This window comes from Cololabis saira, chromosome 3 (genome assembly GCF_033807715.1).
Source record: "Cololabis saira isolate AMF1-May2022 chromosome 3, fColSai1.1, whole genome shotgun sequence".
NCBI lineage: Eukaryota > Metazoa > Chordata > Actinopteri > Beloniformes > Belonidae > Cololabis > Cololabis saira.
Genome location: NC_084589.1, coordinates 4,078,803 through 4,096,358, shown reverse-complemented (window position 1 = coordinate 4,096,358; position 17,556 = coordinate 4,078,803). Strand labels below are relative to the sequence as shown.

General features: G+C 41.5%; 1 protein-coding gene across 3 annotated transcripts in view; it reads left to right on the top strand.

The window, feature by feature from the left end:
- ascc3 (activating signal cointegrator 1 complex subunit 3) overlaps positions 1 to 17,556 on the top strand; it is a 277,397-nt gene that overhangs the window by 24,408 nt on the left and 235,433 nt on the right. For all 3 annotated transcript variants that reach the window (XM_061715394.1, XM_061715404.1, XM_061715413.1), the window contains exons 4-7: positions 3,080 to 3,654; positions 5,954 to 6,071; positions 16,105 to 16,306; positions 17,257 to 17,392. In XM_061715394.1, the coding sequence (XP_061571378.1) occupies positions 3,080 to 3,654; positions 5,954 to 6,071; positions 16,105 to 16,306; positions 17,257 to 17,392 (1,031 nt within the window). The remainder of the gene's footprint in view (positions 1 to 3,079; positions 3,655 to 5,953; positions 6,072 to 16,104; positions 16,307 to 17,256; positions 17,393 to 17,556) is intronic.

Genomic DNA, 17,556 nt, shown 5'->3' with positions numbered 1-17,556 from the left:
ATAACCTTTTTCCAAAAAACACTTTCTACAGGGGATTGAGAGACTGTCTCTTATAAAGCAGTCTTGATCATGCCTAGTTGTTGTCATCAAGCAAGTCTTTTGCACTGACCCCCTCTGTACCTTCATGCTTTGACCCACAGACGTGGCATTAAATAATAAGCAGTTTAACTTTAGTGGGTCTGGCTTTTTAGCAGCTTACCAGGTGACCTCTGATAGTTAGCCTTTTACTCCCCAGTTTTGACTATTTTTAATTGCTGCATTCATTTTCTTCATTGCTTCGTGTGTTTAACCTGCACTTAACCTTTTTGGTTAAGTGGATCCAAATACATTTTTGCTGTATAGCACACTTGAGAGGATGAGTGCAGCCTGTCTGCTTGGCTTTTTGCAACAAAGAGTCTGGTGCTTTGGACCTTTTTAATTGGCTGGAATACTTTTTTGTCTGTTTTCATATTCCCTTTGCTGTCCAGCCTTCTTCACTCTTTCTTGCTATTGCTGACAATTTTTTTTCCGTAATTGGGCAGTTGCTCTGTTTTTCCTTTTTCAAAGTTGAAGTACAGCTCTGGTTAAAAGCAAATGGTTTGGAATAATATTTAATTGAGGGGCAGGAATCTGAAATGGTTAGCTCATGTTGTAACAGCTGTAACAGTTGCTGTGGAGGCTTTATCCCTGTTTACATGCCACAGACTGTAGTAATCCACATAGTGTATGACGGACAACATACTGTAGAAGGGCTTTCCAATGACACATCACACATCATGAGTGACCTGAGGGAGACGCAGCGAGCGACAGGGTTATAGAGGAGTGTGCAGAAAACCACCTAAAGTGGTGCTTAAAGGGAGGAATAAACTGTACAGGAAACAGCGATGTGTGCGATCTGTGGTCTGGGATGAAGAAAAGTTAAATTATGACTACTGACTTCTGACTTCTAACTTCTGAATGCGCACACTGTTACCACCGTGACAAATTCCTATGTGTTTAACACAAATGGCAAATAAAAGTAATCTGAATCTGAATCTCCAACAAATAATTTCCCTTTGGGGATTCATAAAGTATTTTTAAATTTGAATTGAGTTGAACTGAATCCCAGGCTTCAACGGGAAGGGATAACAGTCTGATGGAAGTCCGGACGGAGCCAGTGTACTGGGATTATATAACAATATGTCCAGCTCAGAAGAAGCACAGCATCATCCTGTCTTGTTCTCTGACACACTCCCTGAACTCCTGTGTGTTTCTAGCAGCTCGTGACAAGGCAGGGAGGGCTGGGGATCCGTTCAAATGTCAACAATCCATTCAATTCTGATTCTTAAGATTCAGAATCCATTATCAGGATTTGATTTCAATATTGATTTGGGTTAATGTTATTAAAATAGTTTTTTGAGCTTTTGCATGAATGATATGACACTAGTTCTGCAACATATTCATACTAGTATTATATTGAGATTCAACAGCAAGTATTGGCAGCTAATGATGCTGTAAGGACCAATCAGCTCCCAGAATGCTGATAGAACTGAAACAGAAACATCGTTGGGCAGAATTATCAAACAGATCCAGGGAGGAAACAGAGACGGATGAAATCGGTTTTAATTTTTCCCACATTCCGTTTGAACTTTTTCCATTTTTGGTCTACTTCGGTTTTTGATTTTTGAGAATTTGGTTTTTAGCATTTTATGCAAATGTATACAAAGTATAGACAGTATATAAAGTAACACAATATAGACAATTCATGCAATTATAACTGAAAACTTTAATGTTTTCATACCTTTTAAACATATTTAAAGGCAAAAACATGGCACCAGTTATTCTGGTGTTTGGGCATAAACAAAAAAAATACCAAAAGTTGTAATGATGAAAAAGAAAAAGAAACGATCTTCATACAAATCGATTTTTAGGAATTAATATGAGAATCGATTTAGAATCGGAAAATGTATTTTTTTCAACACAGGCCTAAAGGCAGGTGTAGAGACTGAACTGGGAGAAAGCTGTCACTACAGGCGGTAAAATGTCCTCATAGCAACCTCATGTTAATGCAGGAGAAGTCTTCAAATAGTAATGATCCATATTTGATTTTAATAACTTAGAACTTTAAAGCTTAGTCAGCGTTTCATTGTGGCAATCACCTTTCTTCCCGTTGCAGGGAACTTCCTCTTGAAAAACATAAGATCATTCACTCTTCTCTCTGGCTCTAACGCATAAAGCACTGGATTTTCTTAAAATCCTACCCAAAAACATCTGTTTACCCGCCGTGATTTCCACACTCAGTAACAGTAAGATGGTTATCTCCTTAACCAACTGAAATATGCAATGCAAACAGCAATTGTGGGGATCCACATTTAAAACCACCTTAAATTCAATAATAAAACTTCAAAAACGAGCCATACGTATCATCAATAAGGCTGATTACTATATGCTCACACAGAGACACTTTTTCTAAATTCTCATGTTATGAAATTTTATGATTTGTTTTATTATAAAATCGTACAAATTATGTTCAGAGCAAAATCAAAAATGCTCCCTGATTCAATACAGAGGTTCTTTTCAATTCAGGAGACTCATTATAATCTTAGAGGTGTCTGCAATTTTACTCTACAAAAAGCTATGAAAAGGAGACGTGTCTCCATTACTGGAGTTACATTCTGGAATGATGCCAACATAAACTTAAAAACTTAAAAACATGTCATTCTCTTTTGGTTTTTAAGAAAATGGTTTGTAAAGCTATTTTTGAAGCTTATAAGTGCGATTGACTATCTGTTAATGTTTCTTTGCTTTTCTGTTGTTTCTTTGCCTTTTGTTGTTTCTTTGCTTTTCTGTTGTTTCTTTGCTTTTCTATTCTCTATTTGGTTTTCTGGAGGTCGGTAGCCACAAAAAGAAAGTTGATAATAAAGGATAGGCTTTTATAAGCAGTTTGCTTCAGCCTTTTCAGTTATTGTTCAACACATGATTATTGGTTTGGTGGAAATGTTAATGCTGTGCACAATGTTTTTTGGTGTTGTGTTGTGTTGTGCTGTCATGACTGAATAACCTTTATTCATTCATTTTAATCATGACATGACGTGTTAAATGTAGCTTTTGCTTTTTACAGTTGGTGCTGAACATGGTCAGGAGGCCATTGAAAGTGCTGCCGTCTTTCTCTTTGACACCTTCCACAACAAAGACCATGTGGGCACAGAGGAGACCAGAGCCATTAAACACATGTTTGGCCTTTTCCCGTCGTCAGCAGCTGAAACCTCCTGTGCCTGCGTGGCTCGGCTGGTGGCTCCAGTCGCCGAGTCCAAACTTCAAGACTTTATCCAGACCCAGAGTTCTCGTCACAAGCCTGAAAGAGGTTCCACTTTTGGACGGAACATTGCCTTCTCCTTTGACTGCTACACACTAGAGCCACTGGAGGACCTGCCTGGCTCTGGTGATCCTGACGAGAGTGGGAAATTAGACTTTATCAACTTCATCAACAACCAGCAGAGTGGGAAGAAGCGAGCCGGTGAAGATGTGCTCAGTTCAGGAAGATCTCTGAGCTCTGGAGATGAATCCATCCTTCAGAGTGAGGTGGAGAAATATTTAGATGGAGGCAACATGATTTCATCCAACCCAGAGGAGCTGTGCACCTCTCTGTTTGAGATGCTGACGTCACACAGGAGTGATGACGAGCTGCAGAATGAGGTATGTGACAATGGAAAATGCAATCTAAAACGTACCTCCCTCTCTCGCTCTCTCTCTCCCCCCCTCTCTCTCTTCAATTTAATTCAATTCAATTTTATTTATATAGCGTCTAATACAACAGAGGTAGTCTCTAGACGCTTTCCAGAGACCCAGAACATAAACCCCCGACCGCAGGCAGGTGGAAGCAGCAACGGGATGACTGGGGGCGGGGGGCACGCAGCTCCCGAAGCTCCGGCCTGCAAACATGCACAAAAGAAAAAAAGGGGGGCCGGCACAAGAAACTACAGGAGCGATGGACAAAAACGATAGCTATGAGATACTTATAATAAATAAAAATGGTAATGGAGAAGAGAGGCAGGGAAAAGGAGAAGAGAAGAAGGGTGAGAGGCACCGCCCAGCGGATCATGTCGGTGCCCCCTGCAGCATAGGCCTCTGTCTGTCTGTCTGTCTGTCTGTCTGTCTGTCTGTCTGTCTGTCTGTCTGTCTGTCTGTCTGTCTCTCTCTCTCTCTCTCTCTCTCTCTCTCTCTCTCTCTCTCTCTCTCTCTCTCTCTCTCTCTCTCTCTCTCTCTCTCTCTCTCTCTCTCTCTCTCTCTCTCTCTCTCTCTCTCTCTCTCTCTCTCTCTCTCTCTCTCTCTCTCTCTCTCTCTCTCTCTCTCAATGCACCACATCAGCCGGATTGTACAACTTTAGCTGGTTACAGTTGGCTGCGATGTTCCTCACGTACTTGACATTTGGAAGCAAAGTCCCCCCCTGACATCTTTAGATGTTGAGTTGTCCGTGTGCGTGGGCAAGAGTGGGAGGCTGAAGGCTTTCTCCGTATCTGCCTCTGTGTGACTCATGAGTCAACATTGAAGTTTAAAGGCTCTGCTCTCACTGCCATTAAAGCTGACAATAGAGAGAACTTGTTCCTTATTATTTCTCGTCGGTAACCCTGGATTGCTGACATTTTGTGGTAGTGACTGAGCTGAGGAAGGGACCGGCGGAGTGCAGAGCCTTTTCCTTACAAACGTCAAGTTGGTTTTACACTGTACAATCATTTATGGGGCAGTATATCTTTGCTGTGAAAGGTACCATAATCTGTTGCAATATACACATACATACGGATATATGTATGTATGGATGGATGATAGATGTATTTTTTTTTTTATTTATTGACTAATTGGATTATGAATTGTGCAATAACGTCACCATTTTATTTAGCTGTTCTTTTAGCCTGAGATGTGAAGACATGTGCCAACTATCAAAGAAACATTGGAAATGATTTGTTTAGTCAAAAATAAGTGATTATTTATACTTGTTTGATGAACAAACTTTGCTGCTCACAAGACTATAAAAAATAGACCAAGTTAGGTCAAGTTAAAACCCCTTCATGATCATCCTGCTGTCAACCAACATGTTTTATCAGAGTAGTTCTCGTAATTATAACTCCTGGACAGTTTAAGATATCTATAATGTTCAAGAAGAAACAGAAGAGGATATTAAGTTAGTTGGTATGAGAGAAGAGGATGGAAAGGATGGGGCTAGATGGGGGCTCGCCATTATATTGTGCCCCCAATTTCTTTTCACTCATTTGCACCTGCAACATTATTTAAACACGGAGAGGGCCTGATGCATGTTTACAACAATGATCTTTACTAACCATACCTCAGAGTGGGTTAGGTTTCCTTTTGTGCTGATTCTTTCTCTCGCAAGAAGGAAAGACTGAGGCCACGTTTCCACAGAAAAACGTATATTTCCCCCTCTACGTTTTGAAAAATACCATCATTTCCAGGAACCCGCATAAATAGCTCTACGGTGCTATGAGCAGCCAAACCTACAGGGGGCAGTGTAACGAGAAGATAAAGTCATGCTAGCCAATCAGAATCCTGGAAAAAAACATCAACAAATGACACGAGTAACTTCCAGTTATTTCCAAGATGAACGAGAGTCATTTCTCTGATCCATAAAACATACCTTCACGTTTATAATCTTCTAATGGGAAAAGACAAGCCCACTTCCACTTAACCCCCACACTGATTTGATCGACGCAGCTTCTTTGCTTTGCTTTTAATTTTGTGAAGCAGCTCTGTGCAAGATTTGTTGTTGTTTCTTGGTCAGCCGCTAAGTGCCAGGTGGCTGTGTTTGGGAGGCTAAGTGACAAAGCATATTTTGGACCAGGCGGATGGTAATTACCAGGTGTTCAGCCTTGGCAGTAGAAATGGGTGGATAAATGGGTGTTGATGAGCCGTAGCATGTGCACGCATGTTTTGATGTGTGAAGCAACTGATTGTAAGGCCTTTTCTCCCTTCCTCCCTCCAGTTATTTGAACTGCTGGGCCCAGAGGGGCTAGAGATGATATCAACTCTCCTTCAACGAAGGGGAGCCATTGTTGACTCCTTCCTCTGCACCCCAGCTGACAGGACCGGATATGCAGCAGGTGAGACGACCCCAGGCCGTTGCTATAATAATTATTTCTGAAGCTGTATTGCATATTTGATATGTGTTGTGTTCAAACACATCAAAAACATACAATAATATACAGTAATCATTTCCCTAGCTTCACTGCATATTTCACGATGTGTTGCTATGCAACACAATTAGGCATAATTTAAGGCTTATTTGTATAACTTCTTTTACCCGAAGTTACTTCATTTGCATCATCTTTTCCTAAATGGGTATTTCTTCAATCACAGTTATTGTTTTTATGTGGGAAGAAGGGTATGTTTAATGAGTCAGATCTTATGAGCGTTTAAGTTTTTCATGAAATAAGCAACACCAACTTTAATTGTGGACATTTACATCTATAAATATCTGAGCTCTCATAAATGTGAGTGTGAGTGCGTATGTTCATGTCTTTTCCTTGCACACTATTCACTTTTACTATTATACCATAGTAAATAATATGAAAATAACCTTATTATAAATAATATGATATAAAATGTTTTCGATCATATAACATTTACATAAATGAGCAGTGTATGTGCACGTTTTTGACACTCTCACACTTTAATCAAAATTGTATGAATGAGAGAGAACAAACCTCCTGCCGTAGGTCCCGCTCCACACTGATAAAGTTCAACTCCACGTGGAGTGCGCTCATATGATTGGCTGAAACAAAGGAAGACATCTGATTGGTTGCAGATCCTTCCGTGTTAAAAAAAAACGTATTTGTGGATCGGGTCACGTCAGGGGAGTCTCAAAAGTCACACGCAAAGGCAGCGCAGCTCACACACAAAAAAAACGTTTGTAAATCAGGTTATATTTGTGTTTGCATCAAAAATACATTTGTGTATCTTGTCCTACGCACGTGTGAATTGTTCTGTGCATTTGTGAAACGGTGTGTGCATTTGCGAATTATGAGACTGTTCTAGCTCCATAGTCCTGCTGCATATTCATGCCAATCAACCAATGATGTCATCGTATTTATGACATATAAAGCTTTTACATTTTTACATGTTATGACATTGTGTTTAAATAATCTTTTTTAAAGTGCAATAATCATTTTAACCAGCCTTAAACAAACCCGACCCGAATATAATTAGGGCCCGAGCACTTACAGTGCGAAGGCCCTATTGTATCTGTAGGAATTATTCTTTATTCTTATTCTTTATTTTCCTGAGGGTCTTTTTTCCCCCTAAACGTGCCCCAAAAGTCACCAAATTGTGCGTGCGTGCGTGCGTGCGTGCGTGCGTGCGTGCGTGCGTGCGTGCGTGCGTGCGTGCGTGCGTGCGTGCGTGTCTATTTTATAGATAGATTGATTGATTGAATAAAAATAACTAAGAGTTTCGTAGAGTAAATTGGGACATATTTAAAGGTATCAGATCAGAGATAAGAAATTACATTTTTGTTCCCACCCGTATAATTCAGCTGGTATTTTTACCAACATGAGGAATCCTGATTAGTGTCACTGTCTAGAAGCCTTTGAGATCAGTGTTGCCTTGACAACTGAAGGTGAAGTCAGTTGGGTTTAAAAAAGACTGATTCAATTTTCTGCTATTTGCATGCCATAAAGAAGAGTGGGATTAGTGAAAACGCCTGTGTCTTGCTGGTTAGCTTCTAAATTGCAGTTCAGTTTGGCACTTACATGTTTATCAGAGAACAAATTCTCGTCGTGGCTTTGCTCTTCATTTAGAGGACTTATGGAAGCACTGCTTTCTAAAATAGTCTTGCATGAAAGCAACATAGCTGCACATCTTGAAAGATTTGAACTACTGTCATATAAATAATGTTGAGACATCATCTTTATCTTTTGGTTTTGTGTCCACTCAAAATCAGTTACTTAAAGGAGAGTGCATTTCAATTCAAATTAAAACAGGGTTGCAATGATTCCTCGAGTACCTTGAGTGACTCGATTACAAAAACTTATGGATGAATTTCTTCTGCCTTGAAGCCTCGTCTATTTAAAAAATACATTTAAAGCTCACGTTTCGCACAAATTCTCTTTAGTGTGACACAATGTGCTTACAGGTATGCGTCCCCTATTAAGCGGAAGAAGACACGTTGCGCTTTTCATAACGTGTGTGAACAGTTTTGTTGTATAAACGCCTGGACAAACGAAAAGAGTGACAGCAACAATGAGCAAATGCAGCAAAGCGAAAGAGACCGAAGATCCCGATAGCGAGTGATCATTTTAAATTAAAAATGAAGAACATCGTGTTGTGTGTTCATTGCAAGATGGATCTAGCAAACCACAACAGTGGACGACCTCAGACGAGGTAAATACAACATGAAATCCGTGATGTGATGAAGCTTAATGTTACTGACGCCGCTTTAGTTTAAACACTTTGAGTAACTGATGGAAGACAGGTCTGAAGGATCTCCTGTAGATGTATGAAGGATCTCTTGTAGATGTATGAAGGATCTCCTGTAGATGTATGGAGGATCTCCTGTAGATGTATGGAGGATCTCCTGTAGATGTATGAAGGATCTCCTGTAGATGTATGAAGGATCTCCTGTAGATGTATGGAGGATCTCCTGTAGATGTATGAAGGATCTCTTGTAGATGTATGAAGGATCTCTTGTAGATGTATGAAGGATCTCCTGTAGATGTATGGAGGATCTCCTGTAGATGTATGGAGGATCTCCTGTAGATGTATGGAGGATCTCCTGTAGATGTATGAAGGATCTCCTGTAGATGTATGGAGGATCTCCTGTAGTCCTGTAGATGTATGGAGGATCTCCTGTAGATGTATGAAGGATCTCCTGTAGATGTATGGAGGATCTCCTGTAGATGTATGAAGGATCTCTTGTAGATGTATGGAGGATCTCCTGTAGATGTATGGAGGATCTCCTGTAGATGTATGAAGGATCTCCTGTAGATGTATGGAGGATCTCCTGTAGATGTATGGAGGATCTCCTGTAGATGTATGAAGGATCTCCTGTAGATGTATGAAGGATCTCCTGTAGATGTATGAAGGATCTCTTGTAGATGTATGAAGGATCTCCTGTAGATGTATGGAGGATCTCCTGTAGATGTATGGAGGATCTCCTGTAGATGTATGGAGGATCTCCTGTAGATGTATGGAGGATCTCCTGTAGATGTATGGAGGATCTCCTGTAGATGTATGGAGGATCTCCTGTAGATGTATGGAGGATCTCCTGTAGATGTATGAAGGATCTCCTGTAGATGTATGGAGGATCTCCTGTAGATGTATGGAGGATCTCCTGTAGATGTATGGAGGATCTCCTGTAGATGTATGAAGGATCTCCTGTAGATGTATGAAGGATCTCCTGTAGATGTATGGAGGATCTCCTGTAGATGTATGAAGGATCTCCTGTAGATGTATGAAGGATCTCCTGTAGATGTATGGAGGATCTCCTGTAGATGTATGGAGGATCTCCTGTAGATGTATGAAGGATCTCCTGTAGATGTATGGAGGATCTCCTGTAGATGTATGGAGGATCTCCTGTAGATGTATGGAGGATCTCTTGTAAAGGAAGGAAGGAAGGAAGGAAGGAAGGAAGGAAGGAAGGAAGGAAGGAAGGAAGGAAGGAAGGAAGGAAGGAAGGAAGGAAGGAAGGAAGGAAGGAAGGAAGGAAGGAAGGAAGGAAGGAAGGAAGGAAGGAAGGAAGGAAGGAAGGAAGGAAGGAAGGAAGGAAGGAAGGAAGGAAGGAAGGAAGGAAGGAAGGAAGGAAGGAAGGAAGGAAGGAAGGAAGGAAGGAAGGAAGGAAGGAAGGAAGGAAGGAAGGAAGGAAGGAAGGAAGGAAGGAAGGAAGGAAGGAAGGAAGGAAGGAAGGAAGGAAGGAAGGAAGGAAGGAAGGAAGGAAGGAAGGAAGGAAGGAAGGAAGGAAGGAAGGAAGGAAGGAAGGAAGGAAGGAAGGAAGGAAGGAAGGAAGGAAGGAAGGAAGGAAGGAAGGAAGGAAGGAAGGAAGGAAGGAAGGAAGGAAGGAAGGAAGGAAGGAAGGAAGGAAGGAAGGAAGGAAGGAAGGAAGGAAGATTCCTGTTGATAGGTGTTTGTGTAACAAACATGGAGGATCTGAGTTATTCCAGTTTTGCAGTACAGGTGGACTCATTTAATTGGTGTAGTATTTAGTATCTTTTAGAGCAGTGTTTTGGGGGCTCCAAAGACTGAATGTGGTGATAGATTTATAGTTACAAAGGTGGAGTCGCCCATCCCTAATGGAGGATCTAGCGGTGTAAAGGATCTATCGTAGCGGTCTGTGTTCCCCCAGCAGAAACCTCGACCTGAAAACTGTTGCTGTTTCACTGTGTTGGGAAGAGGATTGTCCATAATCATCTTATTACTGATAGAAGACAGTCAGCGTCTGCAAACACTGAATGTGCAAACTGTCATTTGTCAAGTTCAGTAAATCACCATTTATTTAGTACTCTTTTATACCAGTATTTTAGAGAAAATCACATGTTAAATATATTTAATTTTCTTAAAAGGAACCCTGGCTATTAAGACATGTAGGTCTTAAAAGATAAATGTTGGTATCAATTATAACAATGTGATATAAAAAACCTTGTTGATGTCTTCGTTTTTATAAAATTTGAAAATATAATTTAACATGTAGGTCGCCATTGTTGTTGTTTACATTCTGGGTAGTGACGTCAGACGGTGGCTCCTGCTGGCCCCCGTCCACTGTTCTGACACCCAGAAACAGATGAAAACACAGCTAAACAGGTGACGGCGCACCAGAAACACAGATCAAAACACAGCTGAACATTAAGGTGACGGCGCACCTACAAAAAAGTAAAAAAAAAAAAAAAAAAATGTACAGCACCATACAGCATGAACTATAAAAACACCATAAAACTCAGATAGACTAACAGACCACACGTTTCAACTAGCAGATAACCGATGCTACAATAAAAACCCCAGCCAGATCTGGCTTCATTAAATTAAATAAAGATGTTCTTGCCTATTTGAAGCGAAGTCTGCGCCTCCCGTTTCGTCAAAGTCCCGGGCCAGTCCCCTCAGCCTCTGGTCTGTCATCAAACGGTGGATCCAGCCCCGAGGCCGGTTTTAGGGGGGGCAGGGGTGGGCTATGCCCACCCAAACGTGCCTCCTGCACACCGGCGTCTCCATCCCGGCGGCGGCGAGAGAGGAGAGCGGAGAGCGGATGGCGGTGTGCTGCAGGCTCTAAAGCCCCGGCTACGCCGTCTACGGCGCAGGCTACGGCGTAGCCTACGCCGTCTACGCCGTAGGCTACGCCGTCTACGCAGGAGCCTAATGCACTGGTAAGATGCGCATGACATTGATAATTTTTGCAGATCTCCCGTGCATCACAGAACTTTGATCCAGTTTGCCTGAACCGAGACGTCTTATGGGCTCCCTCGTCAGCCTCCACGGCCGGGAGATGCTGCTCATCTATGTTTTAGATACCTGTCCCAGTTAAACTAACGCGGCTTATCTTCCCAGAGCCACCGCTCTACGTCATCGCCCCCAGAATGCATTGCGCAGGTAGAACATGGCGCCTCCCGCAGGTCAAAATATGTGATAAACATTGTAGATTTTTAAAGCAATTAGATTATTTTATGTGTTTCTAACAACATATTTTAGTATAAGAGAACAATTGTGGCTAATTAGGGACTACAAGTCTTAATAGCCAGGGTTCCTTTTAAGTTGCTTCGTACTTTCCGTTTTCTCTTGTTGAATGTAATATGTGTTATTGTTTTGATAACAGTATACTGTAACTTGCAGTTCCCCTCTTGATACAACTGCAGACTTGAATGATCAGTGTTTAAAATGACACTTTTTTTTTTAAAGCTTTACAGTAATGAGACATTGATCAGTGTTCAACGTTCAACTACATAGATGAGAGTTATAAATATTTTGGTCTTGCTGATAAAAAGCAAAGTAACCCCCAATAACAAACAGTTTAGGGTGAAGATAATTAAACTTGACTGAAAATTGTTTCAGCTGTTCTGGAACCAAAATCCCTTAAGTTTCCAATCTCAAGGTTCATCAACTCAGAATTGTGGATTAGGTTGCACTCTTCTAAAGGCTGAGCGTTGGTGAAATGAGATGTTGCAAGCTGCAATTGATCTCTATTTAGGGCCTCCATTGTGCTGTATGTCAAACTGACAGAAAAACCAACATGTGTTGGTTAATGTGTTTACGTAACATTGAAAACAATTAATTACATTTGTAATAGTTGACGTCTTTTAAATTTGACAGAATAATTCTACATTTTAGATTACAAAACAGGTTTTCTTTAAGAAGTTTTGGAAGGGATTTGCATCTTGAATATTGGACTGATGCTTAAAGTGAAGATTAGAAAGAAGAGCGAGTACAGGAACACCTGTGAGAGCAAGCAGCACCTGAACATGTGGGACGTTTGGTCATGAAAAACATGAAGGTTCATTAAATAGATGGATACCCGGACAGAGCCAATCAATATGATCAGCTCCGAAATAAACTTAGCACCTTCCTCTTTTACCCATTCACACATACAGGACTGTCTCCGAAAATTAGAATATTGTGATAAAGTCCTTTATTTTCTGTAATGCAATTTAAAAAAAACAAAAATGTCATACATTCTGGATTCATTACAAATCAACTGAAATATTGCAAGCCTTTTATTATTTTAATTTTGCTGATTATGGCTTACAGTTTAAGATTAAGATTCCCAGAATATTCAAATTTTTTGAGATAGGATATTTGAGTTTTCTTAACCTTAAGCTGTAAACCATGATCAGCACTATTAAAATAATAAAAGGCTTGCAATATTTCAGTTGATTTGTAATGAATCCAGAATGTATGACGTTTTTGTAATTGCATTACAGAAAATCACAATATTCTAATTTTCTGAGACAGTCCTGTGTATGTGTATGTCGATGTGTGTGAGTGTGTGTGTGTGTGTGTGTATATATATATATATATATATATATATATATATATATATGTATATGTGTGTTTGTTGTTATTTGAATTTCACTTGAAAATACACAAATAAGGCAGTACAACCACTGTAAACACAATATAATTTGATGATGCTCTTTTAAGCAATTATAGGATGGGGATAACTGGCAATTGGCTGCACACTGGAGGTAATCCTTTATTGTAATTTATTTTAGGAGGTAATCTTTTAAAACAGATAGTAGACACAGTAGAGCCCAAAGAGAAGGTAACGGACAGAGAACGGTTGAGACAGAAGAGCTGGTGCAGAGAAGGTGACAGAGTAACAGAGAGGGGATGTGAGTGGGAACGGTAATGGGAGTGAGGATCAGAGTGACAGGAGTAGGGGAGCTGTTAGAATCCTAGAGAGGCTTTGCAGCAGGTCGGCCCACTAGACAAGATAAAGAAGAAATCATTGAGTCTGTCAGCCCAGGCCACGGTGCAATCATCACATTTCATCTGTTTTCAAGAACTATGCTGTCTTTCATTGAGCTGTTGTGTCTCAAACTGTGGAAAAACAAAACCTTTACGTATTCATCCCCACCTGGACCAGGACTCTATAGAGCTGTCAGTGAATCAGCTCTTATGGCTCACCGCTGACATGATCTTACTATTTCACCCTGAACTAACTCTGCTGTTTTCAATGGACAATTATGAGAAAACCAGTTTGCACTCTCTTTCAACTTTGAAGTATTACCCATGATTCAACAGCTTGTAGAGTCCCCTTTAGCCACATAGTTATTTGTTTTGAGTATGACTGTAACATTAAACATTTCAAGGTTGCTGTTCACAAGTAACATCAACTACTACTACTGTCATTTAGCACGCTTTTTTTTTTTTTTTTAAGATTTTTTGGGGCTTTAATGGCCCTTTATTCAAAGTATACAGACAGGAAGGGGGTAGAGAGACAGAAAATGCTGATGACATGCAGCAAAGGTGTGCAGGCCGGGATTGGAACCTGCGACCGCTGCAGGACTGTAGCCTCAGTATATGAGCAGAATATCAGCAGACTCTTTTATCACAAGCACAAAATCCCACAGTTCAGGTCCAGCTGGATCAGAGCTGGTCAGACTGCTGAGAGTCCAGCTGGACTCACGTGCTGCCACGCCACTGCTAGATTATCATTGTTTTTATATAAGAAAGCTATGTCTAGAAGTGCGTGCATCTTGGACCAAAAACACAAAAAACAAATATGTCTTAAAGGGGACCTATTATGAAAAACAGGTTTTTTCTTGTTTTAACATATATAAAGTGGTCTCCCCTCACCCTGCCAGCACAGGGGAGACAAAATACCATGAAATTCTGCAGGGTCTCTGACCCCCGCCGGACAGAGTCCCCCAGTGTCACGTGACCTTTTTTTGAGCCATTCTGAATCTGCGCCTAGGGTGACGTCACCATAGGCGCTCATCTCCATAGGTTCAGCCTCCGCTGCTGAAACCACGCCCACAACCAGCTCTCTCCGCTGCTGGAGCGGTCCTTTCATTGAGCCAGTCGGACGCGGCGCCGCGGCTGAGCGGATCCGGGTTAAATCATCCAGGTTCCCGGGTGGTTTGGGAGCTGGGTCCTCGGGGATCTGTCCCAGGCTGGACCAGCTTCACCCTCCGAGATTTTCAGCGAAATCTGTCGGTTTGATCACCGGTAACGGGAGATGCGCCGCGGATGCGCTCCGGAGCCGATCTGTGCGCCGGCCGTGCGGTTGCAGCGCCCGTCGCGCAGAATCCGCCGGGCAGATCCGGCTGAAATTCCGCTGGTCGGTCCCCGGGAGTCCCTGCTACCAGTCCAGGCCGGTTCCTGCGGTCCCGGCCGGTCGGAACCGGTCAGATTCCCCCGTTAAAGCCGCGGTGATGCGCGCTGCTCCAGCCGGGTGCCCGGCGTGGCTCCGGGGCCAGCGTTCAGCATCCGCCGGGTAGATCCGGCTGAAATAGTGCATAAATGTTATTTATATACAACTCATATTTAATTTTTTTAACAATAAAGTTTCCATTTGTGAAAATTCAGTGTTGTGATAATTTACAGACTCGGGCTGCTCTGGTGGAGCAGGTTTATTCTCCTCCCCTGCTACCCGTCATTCAGGGAGCCAATCAGCACAGAGCCTCATTATCATACCCCCCCCCTTCCCTAAAAATGAGGCGCAGAAAAAGAGGTTAGAAGCGGTAAAACTAGTGACAGGGCCCACAGGCTGGATTTATGATTTATGTAGAAAAAACAAGCTTTAGATTATTTTTAAGACATTCAAGGCCTGTTTAAAATATACATTAAATGCCATAATAGGTCACCTTTAAGCCGCAAAAAATGAAAAGTCTTGTATAAGCCTTAGAATGCAGACAACACATGCTGCATGTTTCTATATTAGTTATAACTGGGGGGAGATTTTTTTTTCATTATGCACTTCGAGAAGAAAGTTGAAATGTCGCGAAAAAAGTCGAAATTTGAAGAAAAAAATCGAAATGTCAAGATTGATGTTGAAGTACAATCTTGAGAAAAAAGTCAAAATGTTGAGAAAAAAGTTGAAATGTCGAGGAAATAGTCAGCATTTCGTGAAAAAAGTCGAAATGTCGAGATTAAGAAGGAAAGGAAAAAGGAAGAAAAAAAAGAAAAAAAAGAGAAAAAAGGAAAAAAAAAAGAAGAAAAAAAGGAAAAAAAAAGTCAAACATTTTTGAAAAAGCTCCAGGAGCCACTAGGGCGCCGCTAAAGAGGCTCTAGAGCCGTGGGTTGCCGACCCCCGTACTAGATGCAGAAGTGCTCCTAAAACAGCTGGGTCTTGAGCTTGCTCTTAAAAGTAGGTCCAGACCTGCAGATGGACAGAGTTTGGTAGGTGGTTCCACCATCGGGGAACAACGGAGGAGAAGAGTCTGTTTCTTTCCTTTAGCTGAACATCAGCTCATTGCTATCGGTGCTTATTAAAGCTGCACTTGTCTTTTTGCATGCATATAAGATGCTGCAGTGTGTTGTATGTACCTGGTCCTCATGCTCCTGTGTGCAGAGTGTGGGTGGTTTTAACTATTCCAACTCCGTTCACGTTACTAATAGTTGGCCTTAATGGTAAAAATGACTGAGACGAGTGCGCTGGAACATTTTCAACGGCTGCTTCTATCGTACAAACGCTTGCACCTGTGTCTTCCCCAGATGCCGGTAGAAAATTCAGTAGTGAGGTGACCAAGCCTGCGTTTGGCTGCCAGGTGACCATCCAGTCAGAGAAGGAGAAACAAATGATGAAGATGTACCGGAGAGAGGAAAAGAAAGAAAAGAAGAGAGGCAAAGGAACGGATGATGGCGACTCCTCGGATGCCGCCCTGACCTTTGAGCCCAGAGAGATGAGAGCCCAGCGGTACGTCTCCCCTGGGCTTTTCCTTTCCCTTTGCTGTTACTTGTCATTCTTTTGTCCATCTCTGCCTGCTCTGTAAGGGTCTGCAACAAACCTGACAAGCTCTGGCAGTTTTCAGGATACGGCTACAGCCTTGGGAGAAGGAACTTTAATCTTGGGGGCGGGGCAGGGGCAGTGATCTGTTTAATGTATAATATATTTTATAGCTACCTTATAAAATGCGCATTTTTTGCGCTAAAGGGTCAAAGTGTGAGTATTTGACACTGCACAAAAAATAATAATGCATGAAAATCAATGTTGCTACTCATCATTGACATATCCCAGGCTGTAATAATCCAAAACAAAAAAATCTACTTTGCATGTAGTATATTGAAAATAATTCATTTTTTCTGTTTTTTTCATCTAAATACATGGTGGCATCGTGACAAAAACCTGGCATTTAAAGTGTTAAAATCTTTAAAAAATCATGAATATTTGATATCAATACTTAGGTCAGATATTGGTGAAAGAAATTAGCTCAATTAAAGTAGAATATAATATTAATGTATAATATGTTTTATAGCTACCTTATGAAATGCACATTTTTTGCGCTAAAGGGTTAAAGTGTAAGAATTATTAGAACTGTCCTGGAGGGTTAATTAAAAAGTTACTATGATCAAATCCAGTGCAGTGTGAATGAAAAGAAATAGTGGTGAGGCAAGCCACTTTAGGAGGGAGCTAAACGCCTCAATTCTGCCTCTTCACTTCAACCATCCATCAAAAGTAGCATTTATTTTTCAAGCCAAAGATGAATAAGGATGATGTTTGAGAGGATGCAGATGTGATGACGTGTTAAGCTCTGCGCTTTCACAGCGCCATGACTGACATCGGGGACGTTTCCTCATGTCTTGAGTGTACATTTTCCTTGCATGTCGTCATGTAAAATGTAAAATGTACATCTTGTGTTGATACAGAGAGCACGCTCTGCTGAACGCACGCGTTGAACCCGTCCTAACCAGAGAAAGGGTGTATGAACGGGTCCGGTATCCTAACGTCTACGACAACTATGCAGAAGCAACAACAGCTCCGGCGTTTGTTGGAGGAGCCAGGGTGAGTCTCAGATACTTCTGTACCAACTGTCCACTGTTTCTGCTTGTGATGGAGTTTGTCATTACGCGATCGCATAATTCATTGCATAATCAGCCAAATGGCGCAGATTACGCGGGGATACATTTATTCCTAAAAGGGCGCATATTTCCTGCGATGATCGCATA